The sequence below is a fragment of the Epinephelus fuscoguttatus genome, linkage group LG17 (assembly GCF_011397635.1).
Source record: "Epinephelus fuscoguttatus linkage group LG17, E.fuscoguttatus.final_Chr_v1".
Lineage (NCBI taxonomy): Eukaryota > Metazoa > Chordata > Actinopteri > Perciformes > Serranidae > Epinephelus > Epinephelus fuscoguttatus.
Window position 1 is genome coordinate 11526220 of NC_064768.1, and position 20880 is coordinate 11547099.

Sequence of the window (20880 nt, forward strand, 5' to 3'; positions counted from 1 at the left end):
AGGACATTTTGGGCTCTAGTTTCCCAGCGCAGCGCAGGGTGGCGCAGGGTGGCGCAGGGTGGCAAACCCCGCGCAGAGCTAGTTTCGAGCAGCGCAACCCAAGGTGCGCGTTTGGTAGTATGGCCGACCGAGGTGCGCTGAGATGGGTGTGGCGGCGCAGCAGGGGGAGGTGTCGATAGATCCAGCTTGGCGCAGTGACAGTTTCGTGCCAAAAGGCTTCGCCAAAGGTGTGCTAGAAGCTCGCCAGCTGAAACCAGGTCTACTGTCAGCGCAGGCGGAGTGCAGCAGGTGTAAGCCCCGTCACATCTGATGTCAGATCAAAGGGGATTGGCACCGTTTGGCACGTTTGGCACGCGTAATGGAAACCCAACTTGATTTGATTAACACAGCAAACTAATGAGTTCACATCCCTCTCAGCCAACCACAAACAGCCACAGCATCAGATAGGGAGTATATATTCAGCATCTGTCATCTTAGAAAAGTCAAAAGAAAAGAAACAGAGCGAGACTGCGAGAGAGAAAGAGAGAGCGCGTGCGCACACGAGAGAAACGCAACATTGATTTACAATTGTGGTGACCTCCTCCCAGGCTACCTTTGCATCATCAGCCTGTGGAGGGCTGCTCACAGTTCCGTATATTCGGACACTGCGAGCTTGGACCTGTTGAACCAAAACATCAGTTTCTTCCTGGGAGAAGTTTGGCCGTTTGACGCTGCTGCTCTCTTCTGCCATGGCGAATTGAGTAAACTCTCATTACGCCTTCGTGCGGGGCATTTAAGGGTGAGGAGAGGGGCTCATTTGATTGGTGTGATGTGTGTAAAACCCACTCCACGCCTTCTCTCCTCCCTCTTTCTGACTTGCGCAGGTAGGAGGGACGGAGGTGGGAAAGAGGAGAAGCTGCGCCAGGCACACGGTGTGCCAAACTTGCAAAATTCGCCTGGCCACACCCAGTTCGCGAAGTGCAGGTGCGCTGCGCCCCTGCCTCGCCCGGTCTGCGAAACTAGAGCCCTTTATGTCTAAAAGGTCAAGGGTCAGCTTCACTGTGACATCATAATGTTCTGTAGAAACACTTTTCTGGCCATTATTTAACATCATTACCCATGAACAGAAGGGGAGACATTTGATTATAGTTATTTTCATTTTCTAGGAAGCGCAAAGACAATAATCACAACCATTCATTGTTGACACACTGATAGTTGTTGAAACATGAGAATAATTTCTAAATCACACAGGAGGGTCTCAGAGGCCTCCTTGTCTATTTTACCACAGTGGATTGGTTTGGGTATTTTTGATTTTCATCTTCCATTAAAACAGACATAACAGACTAGACTGATGTTTGACAGTGTCTGGCAGTCCTTCTCCTTTTGAGATACACTGCCACCTATGTATGAAGGAGTAGATTACAGTTTTCAGACCGACATTCACACCTCAAATCTATGGCTAAATTCAAACATAACTTGAGACAACTCACAGCACAACTCTAGCTAAGGCTGCACCATCCACTAAAAATGGGGTATAATGACAAAATTATTAAGAAAATGTTCAGCTGCATCTGGATTGGAATCAAAATACTCACATTCTTTGGCTCAAAGCTAAACACTTTTTTAGATATCTTCATTATGACAAAACAAAACAACGCCAAAACACTGATGTCTTGTTACGTAACAAAAACAGTGGCAGTGATTCTGTCTGTAGGTCTACACAGTAAACACACACACCAACAGACTGTTACGCAACTTTACAGTGAACTCAGTGACATTTTAAATATAACAATTAAAGATCAACAATGGAGCTACGTACAGAGGAGAGGTTTTATCAGGCTGCCAGGGTTCAGGAAGTCCTCCTTGTTTTTTCAACCTTGTGTTTGTTTTTTTTTAAATCTGGTTGAACATTCCAAGCTCATGAACAGAAAAGAACAAGGCTGTGTACAAACTAGGGCTGCAACTACTGATTATTTTCATTTTCAGTTTATCTGTGTGTAATATGTAAAACTTTGCCTTATGGCAGGAGACATGTTGAAATCTGCTGACAGCCATATCTCCAGCTGCACCAACACAACTTGACAAGTGAGAGTGTGTGTTTTGTGTCTGACTAAAAATGACAAGATCTGATGATCTGTGAAAGCCATCTGTTCCAAAATACATCTATACATTTCAACTGTACATTTCTTTTTGTACAGTTTCATTAGTTTATAATATTAAATTTCTTTTAGATAATAAAATGCCAAATAATTGCCACAGTATAACCAGGTAAAGGTTAAATATGGCTTTTCATTTGGCTTTTCATTCTGGGAAATTCTTATTTTCCTCATAATTAATACCAAATTATACTTATTTTTTCTGTTTTGCCCTAGAAAGAAATTAAACAATATTTATTCAATCTCCCCTGGTCTGCTGAACTAATTTTAAATTTTAAAGCAACTTTCCTTTCTTTCTTTTTTTTTTTTCGTAAAATTCAAGCTCAAAAAATGTAACTTGATCTACATTAAGTAACGTTTTGGCTAATGACTAATAGCATCTACCAATTAAGGTGTAAATAGAAATTAAAGTTTGTAGTGAATCAGTTCTTTAACTTGACTGTAACAAAATCAGAGTGTGTATTTCAAAGTAAAAACTATTCTTAGATGTCAGTTTAAATATTAATTGTTTTTTAAATGAAAAAAATCTAAGTTGTAACAAAGTAAAAGATGATGTGTAATCTTTACAGTAATCATATTTTTACCTTGTGTGAATGTAGGTTTTAAAATCAAAATTGAAGGTTTCAACAAAATCTTAAATATTATGTGAGGAAAAATTAATAAATTCAACTGTAACAAATTTGAGTTTTTTTTTTTTTTTTTTTTTTTTTTTTTTAATCTGGTCCAAAATATGTATATATTTACCTCCACCAAGGAGGTTATGTTTTCACGAGCGTTGGTCTGTTTGTCTGTTTGTTCATTTGCCTGTTTGTTTGTTTGTCTGCAAAATAACTCAAAAAGTTATGAACGGATTTTGATGAAATTTTCAGGAAAGGTGGATAATGGGAAAAGGAACAGATGATAATATTTTGGTGATGATCGGTTGAAGCAAAGTGGATAAAATAATAAATAAAGTCTATGGTCTGACAGCCTCAGCAGCAATTAAGATGGTGAAAATAGCGCCATCTGGTGGCCATAAAGCACATCTCGTTCTACTTGCTAAATATTGTCGTAATTCTAAAGTTGAAATTAATGTTCTGTGTTGGAAAAAAAGAAAGTGAAAAATACAAAAAAACATTATATTCTGTGTTGGTACAAAATAAAAACGAAATAAATACACCACAGTGTCTCCATGGTGAAGGCATATATAACCTAATAATGATAGTTATACAGATAACCTAATTGTTATGCAGGCTGCAAAATCTGATGCAGAGGGGGAGGGAATATCATTTACTTGAAGGAGGTCTGTAGTCTCTGAGTGCTTTTCTAGTTTTTCACTGTATTCATATTTTGAGTAATGTCACTACATTTCTATCAATGTCATGTTGAAATTGTAGATGATAAAATAATATATCTAAATATTCAAGACAATATGAGATCAGAGACGTTAATCAAAGTGCTTTATTGAGAAGTAAGGACAATAATCAAGTTTAAATTTAAAAGTTTTTAAATATTATATATAATTTATAACTTCACACACCATCATTATTGGTTACAAATCAAAGCACAATTTAAATATTTGTTGCTGTTCATCTCACTGACCAGCATCAATGTACTGTTCTGAGTCTTTTTTGGAAAAACTTACAGCGTACGTTAAACACTTAATTTTTGGTATATTTCCTTAAATTTAGGCAACAAAAACACTGTTGCATGCCAGACAGGGGAAAAGGGCATTTTTGTGCTGTGTTTTCTTCCTCCCTGTTTTTCTTTCTCTCTCTCGCCCTCCACTGTTTTCTCTCCAGGTGCCAACAACCTGATTACTTCCCACTTAATGCAGAGTGCTGGTTGGTTACCTCAAGCTTGTAACCTGCCTGTCCTCAATAAAAGGAATTCTGGCCTCTCCTTTTTGATCCTCTGCACTGGTGAGATTTGCAAATAGACATAGCTTGGCATTAAATATGTAGAGTTGTTGCTTACATCGTGTAACGTCACACGACATACATCACTGCATGCTACACATACTAGCACACTACATTGTTATTAAAATTACTCCACTGACTTTTGGTTTCACGCAGCAAACAAATAGGGTTCCGGGTGAAAGTCCAGACTTTCTTATTGTGTATACTATGGTCGTTGCCAGTTGGCCAGTGTGTTTTATACTGCCGCAAAGAGTGCCTATGTGCATTGGTGTCTGATAGTGATGTCCACTGACAAAGCACCTGTATTTAATTAAGAGTTGGGAGTGGGCTGAAAGTTGGTCCTTTTTCATTCTTCATGTTGCATCGAAATGACAATCAAGTGTCAATGCAGAATCATCACAGCAAAAGATATTTATATGTATATGTAAAATATCAGTCACATCCTTCATATAAAGTGACAGTGATTCACTGCGTCACCTGTAAGGCTCATTTTTTTTTTCAGTTTCAGTCTTTGACTCTTTCTGTAAGGGGCCAATGTTCTCTCAACTTTTATATCAAAACAACTTTCTCTTTATTCATCTATGTTTTATATGCAAATCAAATACCAACCCAGATGTTTCGTTAATTAAAAACTGAAAATAATGAGCCTTAGCTGTCAGTCATTAGCAGCATTTAATGTACGACCTTGATGTTGCCATGGTGATTTACACACAAACACACAAGATGCACACAAACTGAGGTTGTGGCGTTCTGGTTCTACAGTTTTGGTGGAATCATTATCATTATTCTTATGAGAGGCACTGGATTGTTAAAAATATCAATCAACTCAATGAAAACAATTTAAATAAGTTACATGTAGCTTCTTTTAAATCATAGATACAGTACTTATTGTTCCAAAGTGCTAAAAACAGGTTAATTCTTCCTTGTTTACACCAGAGTTCCACCGTCAGGGTTTCTTTGGAAGATCGGGTAATCACTGCTTTCGTCTTCATCATCGTTGACCTGCCAGGAATTCAAATGATCACATGAATGCTACCACACCTAGAACTTTGCACACATGACCTGCCAACAATTTTTCCAGTCTAACCGTGGTATTAGAAGGGTGGGGTATAATAGAATACGTTGCCATCAATCTTAGCTGTCAACTTAAAGCTTATGAACCTATCAGTGACTGACACATTAATTGGTCACTTGGCTTTGTCACTCAGGAGATGCATATAATTAAGGAGAGACTGTACAGTATGTTCAGAACATGCACATTAAGACTGAATCACAGCGCCAACACTTTCCAAGGGCTTTGAAATGACTGACCACTCTATTAAACAGAGGGGATATGAGTTGCCAAACGTGTTTATAGAATTTCTGGTGAAACCTGGCGATTTATTGCTGGGCATGAAATGTGTTTTCCTGAGTTTATCTGAGGTTATAGGTTGGTCTCAATGCTGCTTTTTCATCTAATATTGATAATATTGTAAAATCTGTACTTTCACATAAATTTTTGACAAAGTCTCGGGCTTTGGCATAGCTGCTGTGATGCCACCCATTGGTTTGGGGAATCACATTTTGAGGCTTCGAGTCTAGCATTTTGGCCGTCGCTGTCATGTCTTTTTGGAAGCAGAAGTGAACATTTTGGCACTGTGGTGGAGTGAGGGGTGGAGGTGACTCATAGACAGTGGTGAGGCCTTGCAGACAGCCTGTCATCCAAAACAGCCATGCCCTTAATCATGTGTAACATTAAGCCAGGAGTCAGCAACCTTTACTATCAAAGAGCCATCTTTGACCAAATATAATTCAAATATAATTCTGCCCGGAGGTCCAAAACTTTTTGAGCCTTCTGGTAACACTGCATATCAAATCTAAAGTAATCTAAAATGAGCATACAAAAATATGTTTTACCATAAGATGAATCCTCTGCATTGGGCTATTTATGACTATTTGGTACTGTAACATTGGCGGTTAAAGCAAACATGCACTATCAAATTCTGTTTTTTCCTCTGAGTCTAGCCACCACTGTTGAGGTCTGGCAAAATGTAGAGGAAAAGTAACAGGCTGTAGACGTATGATGCACATTTTAGTTGATGAAATGTGAAAACTTTTTTTTTTAACAAGTCTAGTGCATAGGTTACAGTAAGTAAGAAGTAAGTGAGACTGTCTTTAGGCCTACAACAGTGTTAAATAGAAATGAAAATGTTACCAAAAAAAATCATTTTCATGTGATATCTTTAGTCAAAGCCACAGAGAGCCACTGGAGAGGGGCTAAAGAGCTGCATATGGCTCCAGAGCTGCAGGTTGTCTACCCCTGCTTTAAGCCTTGATTAAATATAAACGGGTGAATTATATAGTAATGCACCCCCTGTACAGTTGTCATGAAGGGGGGAAATTAGCTAAAGAGACCAAAACTGTTTTTTATACCAGAATTTCTTTGTTTTTTGCTTTAGTTTACTCTGTATACATTAATTTCAGATTATTTGATCCGGAACAAGTTGAGAGAGACTAGTTTGTGAGGGAGAAAGACAGTGCAGCCACTCACTCGTTCACTTCAAAGAGCCAGTTCAAAGACTCGGCTCGTTTGCCAACATCACATCACTAATTGACAGGCTTGTTGTTTATAAAGGGCGTTGCTATGGCTACACCAAACTTTATATCTGTGAAGTCTATTCTTGGTCCACGTTACAATATCCAGATCATGTGATGCAATAAATCAGCAATGCGATTCGTCATCGAACCCATTAACAATTGACTGGCTTCTCAAACCAGCCCCAAGTGGCCATTAGAGGAACTGCAATTTTTGACACTTCCATATTGGCTTTATTTTTCAGCCTCGTAGGTTGCTGCTTGGTCTAAAGCCAGAGTTTTCCATGTCACAGAAATGCATCTCTTTTAACCGGGCTAGATCGCCATGGTAACTAATGCTACATAACTAACCTGGTCGTGGAATTCAGGAAAAAAAAAAAAACGGTGCCTTTCATAGCTCCTTTGGACATAGTGTCACTCTGTAGTCAAAAGTCGATATGTGAGTGATACAGTTCTCAGCGAGGGAAATACGTTACATATAAATGCACTTGATTCAACCTGCATTTACTTGTATTTAAAGCAACATAATTCCTTCAAATGATACAATAACAAGTTGGATTATATTTTTATGTTTGGTCCTGATTTGCTGAAGCCTTTATACTGTTGGTATATTACAACTGTCTCTCGGTAATCAATAAATTTCATCTCACTTTGCCTTGCCCAAAATTTCCTTCATTCCTTCATTATGGGACATTTTCAGTATACTGAAATGCATTCATTAAGTATACTGTTTAAATACATCAAGTTTAAAGTCATCAATGGCAGTAGCAGCAGTAGTAACTGTAGAAGTAGAAGGAATAGTAGTATAGCTGTTGTATGTACCTCTATGAGTGGCTGTTGTTGTATTTGTTTTTCAGTCGGAGACTCTGTATCCAGGTAGGCCACATAATGGATCAGGGTGTTTATTCTGAAACAATATAACAAACAAACAAACAAAAAAAGAACAGAACAAAAAAGTTAGAAAGGAATAACTGATCTTTATTTATCATAAACTTCAACCTCTGTCTTAAAAGAAGTCACTCCTTTGATTTCAGCTGACCTGTGGTACAGCATGGCCAAGAACTGGACTACCACCAGCAAGGCAAAGGCCAGGATGAACATGAAGCCCAGAGGGTCGATGAAGATATAGTCTCCGGTGAACTCCAGGTTGATGTCGAGTTCTGGCACCTGGATGAAGATGGCCGCATCTATGACCTGGAGAGTGAAGGTCGCTATGAGCCAGAAGGCGTTGCAAATGAAGTAGACGAAGGTAATCTATGGAAAAAGGGGAAAAGATTAATTTTATATTGTTATTCGTTTGATAGCATTAAAACACCAAACAGCATAATCTTAACATATCACCAACATGCAGTTCAAAACATTACTCTGATAGTCACCTTGTTTCTCAGCTCCTTGAGGTTCTCAGCCATTTCTTTCTGTTTCTTTTTGTTCTCAGGAATAGGCTCCAGGTATCTGGCCATCAGCTCTCTGAAGAACTGAGCCTCCTCCTGCAGAGAAATACAGAAAGTATTTTAAAAAGTGCTACACCTCATGTGTGTATTATGCTGTTTCTTTCTGTATTTAATGGTGCATGCCAAAGTCCTCATGAGGTAAGATTATTTTTACTTCCCAAAAAACATCAAATATGGACAATAAACGTCATACATCACTCTCAATATATGTCATCTACAAAACAGAGCCTCCCAATTTGGCAGTCTATTCAAGCTGCAAAATCTTCCCAGCTCTTCCTTCCCCTTGTCAATGCCGCTGCTGCCCTGCATCAGTTCTGCTGCTTGCTCTTTCAGCCCCACCTCTACCCAGCATCCACATGCAACCTCCGGCTAAGTTTTAAATGAAATAAACATTTAAAACTTGAGTGTTCTGACCACCTGCAAAGATGTTAATGCAACATTCCACTTTGGCCTGTTTGCAGTGCTGGATTAAATATCACTAGATTAAAAACATTAAATATGGCCCAGACAATCACAGGATGACAAACTTTAACGGTGTCTTACTTTTGCAATGAATTTCTTGCCAATATGGCTGTTACCTTATTAACAAATGGACAGACATGTGTGATCATACCAGTCTTTAGCAGTGGTAGTAAAGAGACACAAGTCCCTTTCAAGGAGGGAATGTTGTGCTGTTATTCCACCTCGCTGTTCTTTATCAAAGGTACAATCACTGAATGGGAGGGATGGAGTTGTCTTGCCTTTAAGCCAACAGCAAAGGTGGTAACAGCTCCAAATTAATGTCTGTGTAAAAGGGACAGCCAGCAGGACGGGACAATAGATGGGAGGGGTGTGACATTTTGACAACGTATAATGTATGTCACCCACACATAACACAAAATTGTTCAGGGTATTTCTGCAGATTTAAAAAGCAGCTAACAGCAGTTAGCAGCTAACTCAAAGAAGAATAACAGCTGTCAAAAATGTCTGCAAACTGGGGAGACAATGAGGTCTGGAAGCTCCTGATCTTTTGACCATAGGATGAGAATAAATGATTGTTATTTTCATGTAATGTTATTGTTATTATTTATAAAGCACTGTCAACACACATGTCACATATACAGTTCATACTTGGGGCTGAGGATGTTGTGGTAAACATCACGCCCATAATGCCTCATTTGCTTGCACGATGCCAGCATGCTATTTAAAATCACTCACGGGGTGGCTAAGGCGGTGTAAAAAAGGGACCTTGTAGCTTTCATATAGCACGATCTCTGTGTTAAAAGGGCTACAGTTTCAAATAGACAATTACACTGAGTGATAAATTGAGATATTTGCACCTCATTGAGGGTATCCTCATGTAGACGCATGTCAGCAGACAAACTCTGCAGTTGTTCGACCCAATCTGGAGAAAAGAGGAAGATGGGAAAATAGTATACAACATGAACGCATGCGACTCATCAATTTTTACAACTTATTTTTGCTAAATTGCCTCATACGAGGACTTACTTTGGTTAGGGCAGGTGAATGCAGGCTCCTCTCGCCTTAAACAAAACAAGAAATATAAGAAACAAACCAGTTAGTTCATATAATTTGCACAATGCAAATTGACAGTGTAAATGTATCCTAAACATGCTGCATATACATACTTTTATTTTACTTTTCTCACCTCTGTTCCTCCACAGGCATGCTCACATCATCCACAATAGTGTTCTGGGGTTGAGGTTCAGGCTCCATTGCCTCCATGCTCAGATTCTCCTGGCTGAGGATGCGTTCTTGATCTTCACTGCCTCTACAGCAGAGCTTTCTACAGCATTTGGCCCGTGAGAAAAACCGTATAAAGGCGCTTTTGGCTGAAAGAGTAACAGTCAGTATCAGCTCAAGTCAAACATACAGTGAAGCAGCTTTTAAAAAATAATGGCCTTCGTCCAAACCTTTAGTACTGACAGTGCAACCATGTAATGGTTGTGTAACAATATTGTGTAGTAGATGTAATAAAACATGTAATGGTCATTTTTTTGCCCCTTTTAGAACTCTTATCAACCAGTCCCCTAAAACGTATGCAGTTTATCAAGAACTGACTTTAATTTGATGCTTTTTCTACTAAAATCAAGGTGAATAAATTTCATAAAGACATGATTAATGGTATTACACATGTATGAAAGTTTACTCAAACATGAAAAGAGTTATAACTGGCTATAATATTTGGGTGTTTTATTGCTTTGAAGGTTGATGCTTGCACAATATATATTCTAATCATTTTTCAGGTTACAACTACTATCTACCTTTTTGGGCTTTGGTTTGTGGAGTGGTGGCTGCAGATTTGGCGGCTCCAGCAGCAGGAGCTGTCTCCCTGGTGCCCCAGGACACGTTGTTCATGTTAACCATGGAGTAAATAGCCAGCAGCAGGTAGGCGCTGGGGATGCACAGAATGTAAAGCAAGCCATAGATCACCAGGCCAATCTCCTGAGGATGCAAAAGTGCAGTAAAGAGGTAAAAGCTGGCAAGGGCAATGATGAAGAGACTGCTTGGATTCATGATGGTTTGGTCCCGCACCATGTTGCCTGATGGGAGAAAAACAGATGGAAAATGAGGCTTAGAAGGCAGGAGTGTGAACAGGCTTTGTTGATAGTTGAATGTTTATGTACCTATTATGACAATCGCTGCTATCATCATGAGGAAGGCGTACAGGATGCTCATGACTGCTGCAATTTGAATCTGAGTGTCTGACTTGATCTTGAAGCTGATGCCGAGGAAGACAGCCGGAGGTATGATTGCCATGATCAGAGCACCACTGGGGTGAACGTCTAGCAGCACAGTCAAACTACCTGAATGATTCATAGAGACAAACAAAAGAACAGGTTTAACAACCACACCGTTAAAGGGATGGTTGAGATTGTTTTTAAGAGGGATCGTTTGAGACACTTATTCATAGTTATTATATACATAGAGTAGACGGTGATTGGCACACACCCAATTTGTAGAAGCAGGCAGGAGTACCTTCACGGAAGCAAAGTAATTTAATGCTGTGGACAGGGGCAGCAGCAAAATGTATTCTGGCCAACTAAAAAAAATCAACTTCAGTCCTTTGACAAAAAAAGTAATTTTACCCCACAGAACACGGGAGTTGCTGAACATCCGCTGCCTCATTCAGTAAGTTTGTTTATGTTATTATAACTTATGTTGCTTCATCACAAAATAACACAAATCAAGGCAGTGGAAAACCAGCAACTTCAGTGTCCTGCAAAGTAAACTCACTAAAAAAGAGTGTATGGCACGGTGGTGTAGTGGCTAGCACTGTCGCCATCAGTGGTTCGATCCCAGGAGGGAGCCCTGAATATGAGTGTGAATGGTTGTCTGTCTCTATGTGATAGCCCTGCAATAGTCCGGCAACCTGTCCGGGGTGTTCCCTGCCTCTCGCCTGTCAGCTGGGATAGGCTCCAGCCCCCCCAGCGACCCTCAAGAGAATAAGCAGCCACAGAAATGAATGTATGAGTGTAGATAATCACTTCAGCTCCCTGTTAGAAAGGGCTGTCTGATGGCAAGGTAAAGCAGTGAAAATATTCTGAACACAGTGTACACTTAAACTGATATTTTTTTAGTTGGCTAAAATACATTTTGTTGCTGACCCCTGTCCAAAACAGTACTGACATGGCTTAGCTTCCATGTCAGTGCTCCTGTCTGCTTCCCCAAACTGTGGGCATGATGACTACAATCTACTGTAGGTAATACCCTGACTATGGACATAAGCACCTCATACAACCCCACTTTGAAAAATCAGAACTATCCCTTTAAGTTATGATGATCTAATTTAGGCTACTTAACCACATCCATACATTAGCATTAACCTTTAATCACTATAGTGATAAATGCTAGAATTTCCATTTATTATAATGTCACTGAAATGATTGATTCAGATGTAGGTTATTAAATGATGACTTGATTTTAACTTTGTTTCATAACCAAATGAACTTCTGAACATTAATGAATGCATCTTTTTTTTTTTTTTTTTGGCAGAAAGAAAATGACATAACTCTAAAGCAAGCCTGACCTGCAATAATAAGGACGACAGTGGAAGGCGCCAGGATAGACGACGCCAAGTTGAAGAGCTGGTAGAACATGTAGGGTTTGGACATGGATGGGTTCCTCTTGGAAATCAGGTTGGCAGAGCCCAGCAAGTCCGCAATGTTGGCCATGGTGGATGGTCCCCATCGCCGACGCTGAAAATGGCAACAGTAGTGTGACTTATATAGAAAAATGTCAGACAAGATGACGGCATTATCAAGTTATTTGTAGCTGGCTGTAGTTTCAGTTGAACAACCAGCTTGTTTCTAGTTAGGTAAAAGAAGCCAGTGAATCATCACATTTTGTAGACTACCTGGGAAAAATATGCTCAAGTAGCCACATAGCCTTGACGTAACCCATTGGTTTGTAGATTCCAATTCTGAAGGCTTGAGTTTGGCATTTCCGCCATCACCGTCTTTGATTTTTGAGCCAGAAGTGACCATATATGGGTGAGAGAGTGGAGGTAACCCTAACCTCAGCTAGCAGCTTGGGTAGCATGGTGCATTTACAGCTGTAGTTAACAGTGATAGTGATAATGCAAATGCTAATTTTTGCTAGTGAACACATAATTAAAAATATTTGTACAAAATGTACTTACTGGAAAAACTGGACTCCCTAGAGGATCTTTTAGTACAACCAAACACTGAACAAGACTTTTTTAGGTGACCAAAATGTAACAGTTAAATTGATGAACTTAAAACAAACTGAAATAGCAACGGATACGGCAACGCCTTTAATCTGTGAATCTGGGGTCACGCCTTAATTACATTACCAAACCACCCTTGATGCCATGGTAGCAACTTGTCAACGGACAGCACCCACCTGTCACACAAAGCAGTCCCTAGGCTGTATACATCTTTATTTCTGCTGTAAAGTTGTGCATTGTAACATAGAGCTCAGCCTCACATAGCTATTAGAGGGAGTGCAGTTTTTGGCACTTTCGTGTTGGCTTCAGCCCGGGGGTTGCTGCTTGGTCAAGGTGTATATAACCACAATAAGCTAATTTTCTGAACTAACCTTTGCACAGTACCAAAACTATTTCTATTATTTCTCTTCCTGTAAAAAAATATTTGCAATCACTACGGATAGGGCAAAAATATAAAAAAAGCTGGCTATGTTTCTTGATATTTCTGTTATTTTTACATAAACTGACAACAAACACAAGACAAAATCCATTTTATGCCATGTAGGTGTGATATGGACCCACATTAATTTGTTCATTCAAATGTGTGGAAAGCGATGTTTTGTTGTTGCAGTCGTTTAAATAACTTAAAGGGGCAATAAGCGAAATTCATCATTTCTAGATTGAAGGAATTAAAAAATTGCTATGTGAAGAACTAGAGGTGTAATTTCATCTGGAGTATAGCATGACGTCACACACCCTCTCTCTGTGTTGATCTCCAGCCCATTGTTTACAAGCCTGTCCGGCCGCGCGTTCATGTACGTTCAAGTGAATCGCCGCCTCCTCCCTCCTCCTGGAGCCCTTGGCCCTCCCTCCCTATAAAAGGCACAGCCAGTGAGCAACGGCAGCGCGTATTTTCAGAGCGAAATGGTGGAGAGCGGAACGAAACGTCCACCTGAAGACGACCAGGATCCGACATTACCTCTAAACAAACCACGGTCGTTGGCGAAGAACTTGTCGGATAAATAACATTGGCCTTGCATTTCCAAGGTGGAGAGCACTGCGAGAGCTAAAGGGGCTACAATTTGACTTGGAGCTAGCTCTTCTTCTCCTGGACAGGTAACAACATAAAGTCAAATGTCTGTTTTAATTAGTGTTACAGTAACGTTAAGCACATGTCACTATGTTGATTCAATTAAATTTAATTTTACAATCGCAGCATGGGTTAATGTCCGGAGTTTGAGTTATTAGCGGCTTGGTCCCAGCAATGGGTCAGGCATTACGGTTGTGTTAGGTGAGTAGCCCGGCAGCCCAGCTAACATTTGCAATTAGCATTGTAAAATAAAGCCAGGCTAAAACATCGCTCTCACTCACGGAGAAGAGTAGGAATGTTAGTGTTAGCCCACGGTGCTAGAACTAGCCGGGATCCGGCGATGGTTCTAGCCAAGTCGGATGCCACCGTCTAGTGGAGTAACTTACAGCTATGGAGCGCTTCTACCAGCTCCTCTAGTCACTGAGCCTTGCCTCCATCTCAGCAAATATATTACATTTATTACAGGGACCATCATCATTGAAGTGGGCAGGGGAATAGCTAAACACAGCAGAGACCGAGAGTGAGTGAAAGACATTGCTAACTGCTAAACTAAGTTTAGACGAGGCGAGTGGTGGGGTGGGGGGATGGAGTTGGAGAGCAGAGGTAGAGGGAGGTGTGGCTCATGACACACTTTGTTTTGGTCTACAGGCAGTGCACAACAGCAAACCTAGCGGTGAAACGATTTCGCTTTTTGCCCCTTTAACCAGCTGTGTTATTTAAGGACATCTTTTCAAAGTAATGGCTGACATCCATTTTAGTTTCATTTTACATCTTACTTCACATCTACATAATTGAGACAATATTAATCTTCTAGTTGCTGAAATAATTGTATTTGACCTTTTCATGTTGACATACACCTGGTAATTATCTCCTTAGTGATTATGACGGTACACAATAGAGCAAAGTTCCTTTAAAAGCCAAAACTGGTTTGGCACTTGAATCTGGCCCAAAGAGTGTTGCACAAACAATTTTATTAACGTTTTTCGCATGTTGGCAACATGTGCTGACCAGAGTGCAGCTGCTGACAAATCTGAGTGGCTCCTACCTGGTTGTAAAATTCTTTGAACTCCTCTGGGGCGTTGGTGTAGGCATCAGAGGCCGCATTGTACTCCACTCTCCATCCCTGCTTCAGCAGCAGAGTACACAGCCAGCGGTCCTCACCTGCAAGGACCATTAGAGCTCAACAGTGTCAAATCTACCACAACACCATTAACTTTTATTTAAATCCACATTACTAAAGTTTTTATCAGGTAAACTACTTCTGGTTTTGGTGAGACTTTTATCTTTATCCATAATTTGTGCACAGCCAGTTGTAGTCAGCTGACTGCTCCTTGGATTTTTCAGATACCTTGGTCAAACTGGATGTAGTGTCGAGCCGCTGAGGATTTGATGGTGTATTTCTTCATCACATTGTCGTCCATCAACGCTGCTGCTCTGAACAGACTGAAGCAGCCAGGGCTGCACAGCACGCAGCCAAACACATGCTCTGCTGCCTTGTGGAGCCAGTGGCCCACTGCATATTCAAACTTCTGGTACCATACCATGGGACCTGTCAGGGAAATACAAAGCTGTTACTACATTAGCTGCTACTGTGTATCTATCTAAGACAGGTCTTTGTTTTGAAGAGCCTTCTACAAAATGTGTTAAAGTGAATTAGTGTAAAGTAGAAAGAGGATCAAAATACACCCCAAAAAAAAAAAAAAAAAAAAACGCTAAAAAAGCTGCGATACCTACCCATCACTTTGTGGACAGATTGGTCATTAGCCAAATAACAGCAGTTTATTGGCAAAAAGGGGCAACACATGGATGCACGTGGCATGGTCTGGCATTGTAATGCATGAATTAGCTTTGGACATCTCTTACTTTGAAGGAGCTGTAAACAATATTCAGAGTGGGTCTATGATTTAGAGGTTGTTTGCATATGGCTCTCAACATGGACGTGGCTGAGCTGGCAGCTAGCAGTTAATGATGCTAAGAACATAATCAGTGTTAACCAGGGCTGGGAATTCCACAATTCCCCCATCCCGTTATCAGTGGTTACAACCAAATCAGTGCAGTGCAGAACACCTGCAATGAGCTAGCTTGTGGGATACACACACAGGGACTTACAGGCACCAACATACACGTGCAGTCCGACCATCTACCACACATACGTTTACAGGCATTAGTAGGCGTAGACACTTCAGTCGCTTCTCTGTCAGCCCTGCTAAATATGTGCTAAATTTATGCTCATATTTCTTTAGTATTTTGCATGTCTTGATGGTGCTCTTTGTGGTTGGCTTGGACTGTGGGGGTCAAGTCACTCATCGGAAATCAACTCACCTGTCTGTAAATTCTCCTTCCTTTGACTTCTAGCTAGCTAAATGCTAGCTAGCCAGGTCAAGGTCTGAACAGTTAAATTATGCCAAAGCCAGAAAACATGGATTACCAGAACCATCCAAAAACATGGACAAATATAAGGCATCAACCTACAATGTCAGAAGATGCAAAAAATAACTAAATTACAGTGCACAAGTTAAAGGAGCTGACAGAATCCCATTTCACTGGAGTTGTAAATTGCATAATTCCATGTGACAAAGACTGATTGATAACAAAGAACAGAGAAGCTCAGATTACAACAAAAACAAAGGTAGCGTGACTTCATTCTCTGCTCAGGGCATCCTTACTCCCTATATCTTTACATAGCATATAATGGTTTACTGCTGAATGAGTGCTCTGAATATTGTATAGAGTTCCTTTAACTTTACATTGTCAAGTACATTTTGTAGTTGCCTTTTAAAACCAAACAACATAAAACCCTCTAACATGCAGTTGACAATAGCATCCCGTCTAATACCAACTATTGACCAAGATCAATTTTTGGCATAAATACATTTCAGGTCCTCAAATTCTTTCAAATGTTTGCTGATTGGTCTGGTTATTAATGATCCCTCTCCTTCTAGAGTGTTTGACCAACCTGATCCAGTGGGATGAATCCTGCCACACGCTGCCCCAACACGTGGGTACAGTTTCAAACGATCAATGAGCAGCATCACAGCAGCCGGCTGGAAATCTGTGTCACCATCTAAAGCCAGGAGGTAGGTGTTGTGCTTCTCTTTCTGAAGGAGCAGATGCAAACAGAAGCATTAAGCTACTTTTCACATATTAATAAATAACTAGTCCATACCCATTGAGTGTACAGTTGTCCACGTACAGTTTCACATGGTGTTTGTTTGGGATACAGGTAATAGGAAATTGCAGATTAAATAGTCAACTGAACCCATTAAGAAGAGCAATGTATTCAGACAGAGTTTTAGTGAATTTGATAGTACGATTGCTTTATTGAAAGTACAGTAGTACCATTGCCAATAGTGGGATAGTTAGTGGGCTAAAACTGTACATCAGTAGTTGAGGTAGCACGTTGAAAGACAGATAGTTAAAGTGTTTATATGTTGTATTGACTTAAAAGTGGGGCGCACTGGTAGAATGACTGACTGACTGACTGACAGAATGACACACTGACAGCTTCCGTGATTATGTACAGCATACCATACCAAAAATTAGGAAAAAAAAAAAAATTCGGCCACAGAGCATTTTTCTGTTGTTATAGCGCCACCCAGGTGCCAATTAGAGTTAAATTTCTCCAGTCACCTTGAGGTGTCCTGTTCTACATATCTACCAAGTTTAGTAAAAATCTATATGGCAGTTAGGCCTAGATAAGAAATTATCTCTCTAGCGCCCCCATTTTGTTTGATGGGGTCAATAATGGAGGGTTCCCCTCAGATTATGTGTGGTCATATGCCTACAAAGTTGCGTGGTGATCGGTGAAACCCTTGAGATGTTATACACCTTTATGTGATGAGCCACGCCCTCTGCAATATTCATTGCCTTATAGAAGCTCAGTTTTAGTAAGTTTTCCAACTTTTGCCAAGAGGGAACTTTAGATATTGGTCCCTAGATTATGTTCACCCATTTTCATGCAGATCGGTCAAACTTCCTAGGAAGAGATTGATTTTAAGTGTTTTTCAAAAAATTCAAAATGGCGGAAAATCTATATAATCAGAAGTTATGGGTTCTTGAGGCAAATTCGTTCCTCATGAGGAGAGGCATCTCTGTGCAAAGTTTCATGTCTCTACGACATACAGGGCATGAGATATACCCATTCAAAGTGTGCAATTTCAATCGGTTGTTATAGCGCCCCCCTTTGGCCAATTGATGTAATATTGCTTCATTCGCATCCTCCCATGACCCTCTACCACTGTGCCAAATTTCACATGGATTGACCAAGTCAGTGAGGAGAAAAACGTGGAACAGACACACACAGACAGACAGACAGACAGACAGAGTTTTTGTCATTCATTATATAGTAAGATGATGTAATGTGTGCACTGGTTCATGTGTGTGCATCCACGTGTTTTCCCTAATCTCACCTGAAGCTCTTTTTTCAGCTCAACCTCGTCCTCTCCTTTCGTCCACCTTTTATAATACTTGGCTCCAACTTTCCAGCCCAGGAGAGAGTACAAGTACATAACCTGTAAAATATCAAATAGTAATCAGCAAGCAGACGCAGTAAAGGAACGGCAATGACCTTATATGATTTGACACTTTAAATGTTACAAATATTTACGCTGTGTTGCATCATTTTCCCCCACCTGAGACCATCTCTTCTTGTGACGAATGAGTTGCTTGTCCTTAAAGTGGACCACCAAACTGTTTCCATGAGGCATGGTGACCGCCAGACGCCCTCCGTACGGCGTCCTGATGACCTTCTGATCAGGGATCTGCTGCTGATTTTTGAAGAGGCTTTTATCTATGTTTAAGAAGATGCTAGTGACAGAGGACAAAAAAAAAACATACTTAAGTTGCATTTAACATGACAATCTGTAAAATTACAGTTGCAGTCTAATTACTGTGATGTCTCATTTCTTTATTTTTTCATAAAATCAAGCTTGAGTTTCACAGTTTTTACCCGTAGACTTCTCTGATAATTCCCACAAGCATCTCTGCGTATGTGTTCACGTGGCGCCCCTGACTACCGGGAACATCTCTGAAGGCATCGTCGAAGTAGATATGGGCTTCAAAATTCACATCATTTGTTTCTCCTTCAGTCTTCGGCCTGTATTCATCCAGTCTGCAGAGTTACAAAAATCACGTGAAGCTAATGTGATGATGTTAAATTGAGGCTTAAAGAATCAAATGGGAATTCTATTCCAATCAAACTGGAGGTTGTCACACTGCAATAGAGATATTTTACTAAATAACAGCTCATGTTTTCCAGGAAGACATTAGTCACTGATCATTTCTTGTCTCTGTTACCTTACCGGAATATTGAAATGATGATCTTCATCATCTCATCGTAGGTTTCATGCCACATAGTTGCACATAAGAACACCTTCACTGGGTCTAGTGATTGGAATCTGGAAAAGATAAGATTGGCATTTTTGATACCTCACACCAACCAAACAACACATAGCCAATCCTAACCCTGACACTTATGTAACTCCACCATGAAAAAGTGACTTAAGTATGTTCAGAGGGATTTTTCTGACATGTTTTCTGTTCATCTGTCTTTATGTGACGTGTAGGGTATTCCTGATCTTCCCTACACACACACACACACACACACACACACACACACACACAGAACCCACACTTACTGTTTCCGTTTTGCAGTCGTCTGGATGTCGAATCGAGTGTTTAGAAGCAGGGACTGCTCTAAAAATCCTCCTTCATACAGCCTCCTGATGAAAAGGTTCTGAGTCCTCTGGATACGATACAGACTGAGGTACCAGAGGTGAAGAGTGGCCAACACAAGGCCGAGCCACCAGGACACGGCTGAGCCTGAGGAAAGATGGATGACAAGATTTAAGGAAAACTATACTTTCTAATCCTCAGGCAGTCATTTAATCTGTGACAGTCAGAGTTTATATGCAGGTTGTTCTCATACACTGTTTGTAGATATACCTACAAAAAGTAATGCACCAACATTCGTATATATCCCATGCTATCATGAGCCAGTAATTTGTGTTTATCCCATTTGGAAAGGCTGGGACCATGTGACCAATGCACAGAAGGAGACAGGTTGGGTAGTGAATGGGTGACAGAACAAGTTAACTCTGGGTTGTTTTAAAGTATGTTGTGGCCATGTGTCTTTTCCTAAACCTAACCTACATATCTCTGCTTTAAGTATGTAACTTAACGTTACAGACCATTGCATGAGGAAACATTGTTTTATGGTACAATAAAATGCTGAAATTTACTTTCGTCCACTTTTCTTGTCACACTAGCCACTGATTCTCTTAGTTAATCCATTTATTTTCCATTAGGCCACAAGAGAAAAGGCAGCAACCAAAATAGGTAAATGTTTAATGTCAGCAATGTTTCTTTAAAAAAAGAAAAGGGACTTTAAATCCTCTCAATATTTTTGAAGCCAGAAAAGGACATAGTGACCTAAATTTGAACCCTCTATAACTTATCATACATGCAATTCAAGTGGATGAAAACTGTACAACTTGTAAAACATTTCTTACCTGTCAGTAAGCCAATGTCAGCTATACTGGACATGTCCAGGAAGCACAGGGTGTGTGTAACATCCAAAACCAGCTCAGGGAACACACTGCCGTTCAAGCTTAGGTTTCTTCCATCCACAACTACACTGCAGTAGTTTGTAAAGTTGGTGCTCTCAGTCCCATTCAGACTTATTCTGTAGTCTTGATAGTAAACAATAACGGGGACGATGAACAGAACCATGACACCCAGAGAAGCCAGGTGCAAAGGGAGGATGAAGGACCGTCGCAGGGCGTGCATCTTGCAGGCAGCCAAAGAGAACCAGTGGCAGAGTGCAGAAGAGATCAGCTGGACCCCAATGATAATGGCTATAATTTTTGTTTCACGCCTCGGTATGGAGGTCACAACGTCCCAGTCCATTTGGGCCAGAGGCACATAAGCGCCAACCACACAGGCAGTCACCGCGATCCTGAGCAGGCTGGAGAGAATGTTCAGAATGTTCTGGCACTTTCTTGTGTCTCTATACAGCTCTTTGAGTGAAACAGAGCTGCTATTCTCACTGATTAGTCTCAAGTAG

At 40.4% G+C, this 20880-nt stretch overlaps 1 protein-coding gene across 1 annotated transcript; it reads right to left on the bottom strand.

Annotated features, from left to right (window-relative positions):
• Positions 1-3655: 3655 nt before the first annotated feature.
• Positions 3656-19907, bottom strand: LOC125904447 (chitin synthase chs-1-like). Its single transcript, XM_049601842.1, has 18 exons — positions 19454-19907; positions 19118-19213; positions 18766-18927; positions 18449-18623; positions 18227-18328; positions 16774-16915; positions 15166-15366; positions 14863-14978; positions 12089-12257; positions 10686-10865; positions 10323-10601; positions 9707-9890; positions 9547-9581; positions 9378-9442; positions 7984-8094; positions 7647-7861; positions 7430-7514; positions 3656-5035 (listed from the first exon to the last, which is right to left on the bottom strand). Exons 2-18 carry the CDS (start codon positions 19168-19170, stop codon positions 4961-4963), a joined length of 2349 nt encoding a protein of 782 aa, XP_049457799.1. The 5' UTR covers positions 19171-19213; positions 19454-19907; the 3' UTR covers positions 3656-4960.
• Positions 19908-20880: the final 973 nt, after the last annotated feature.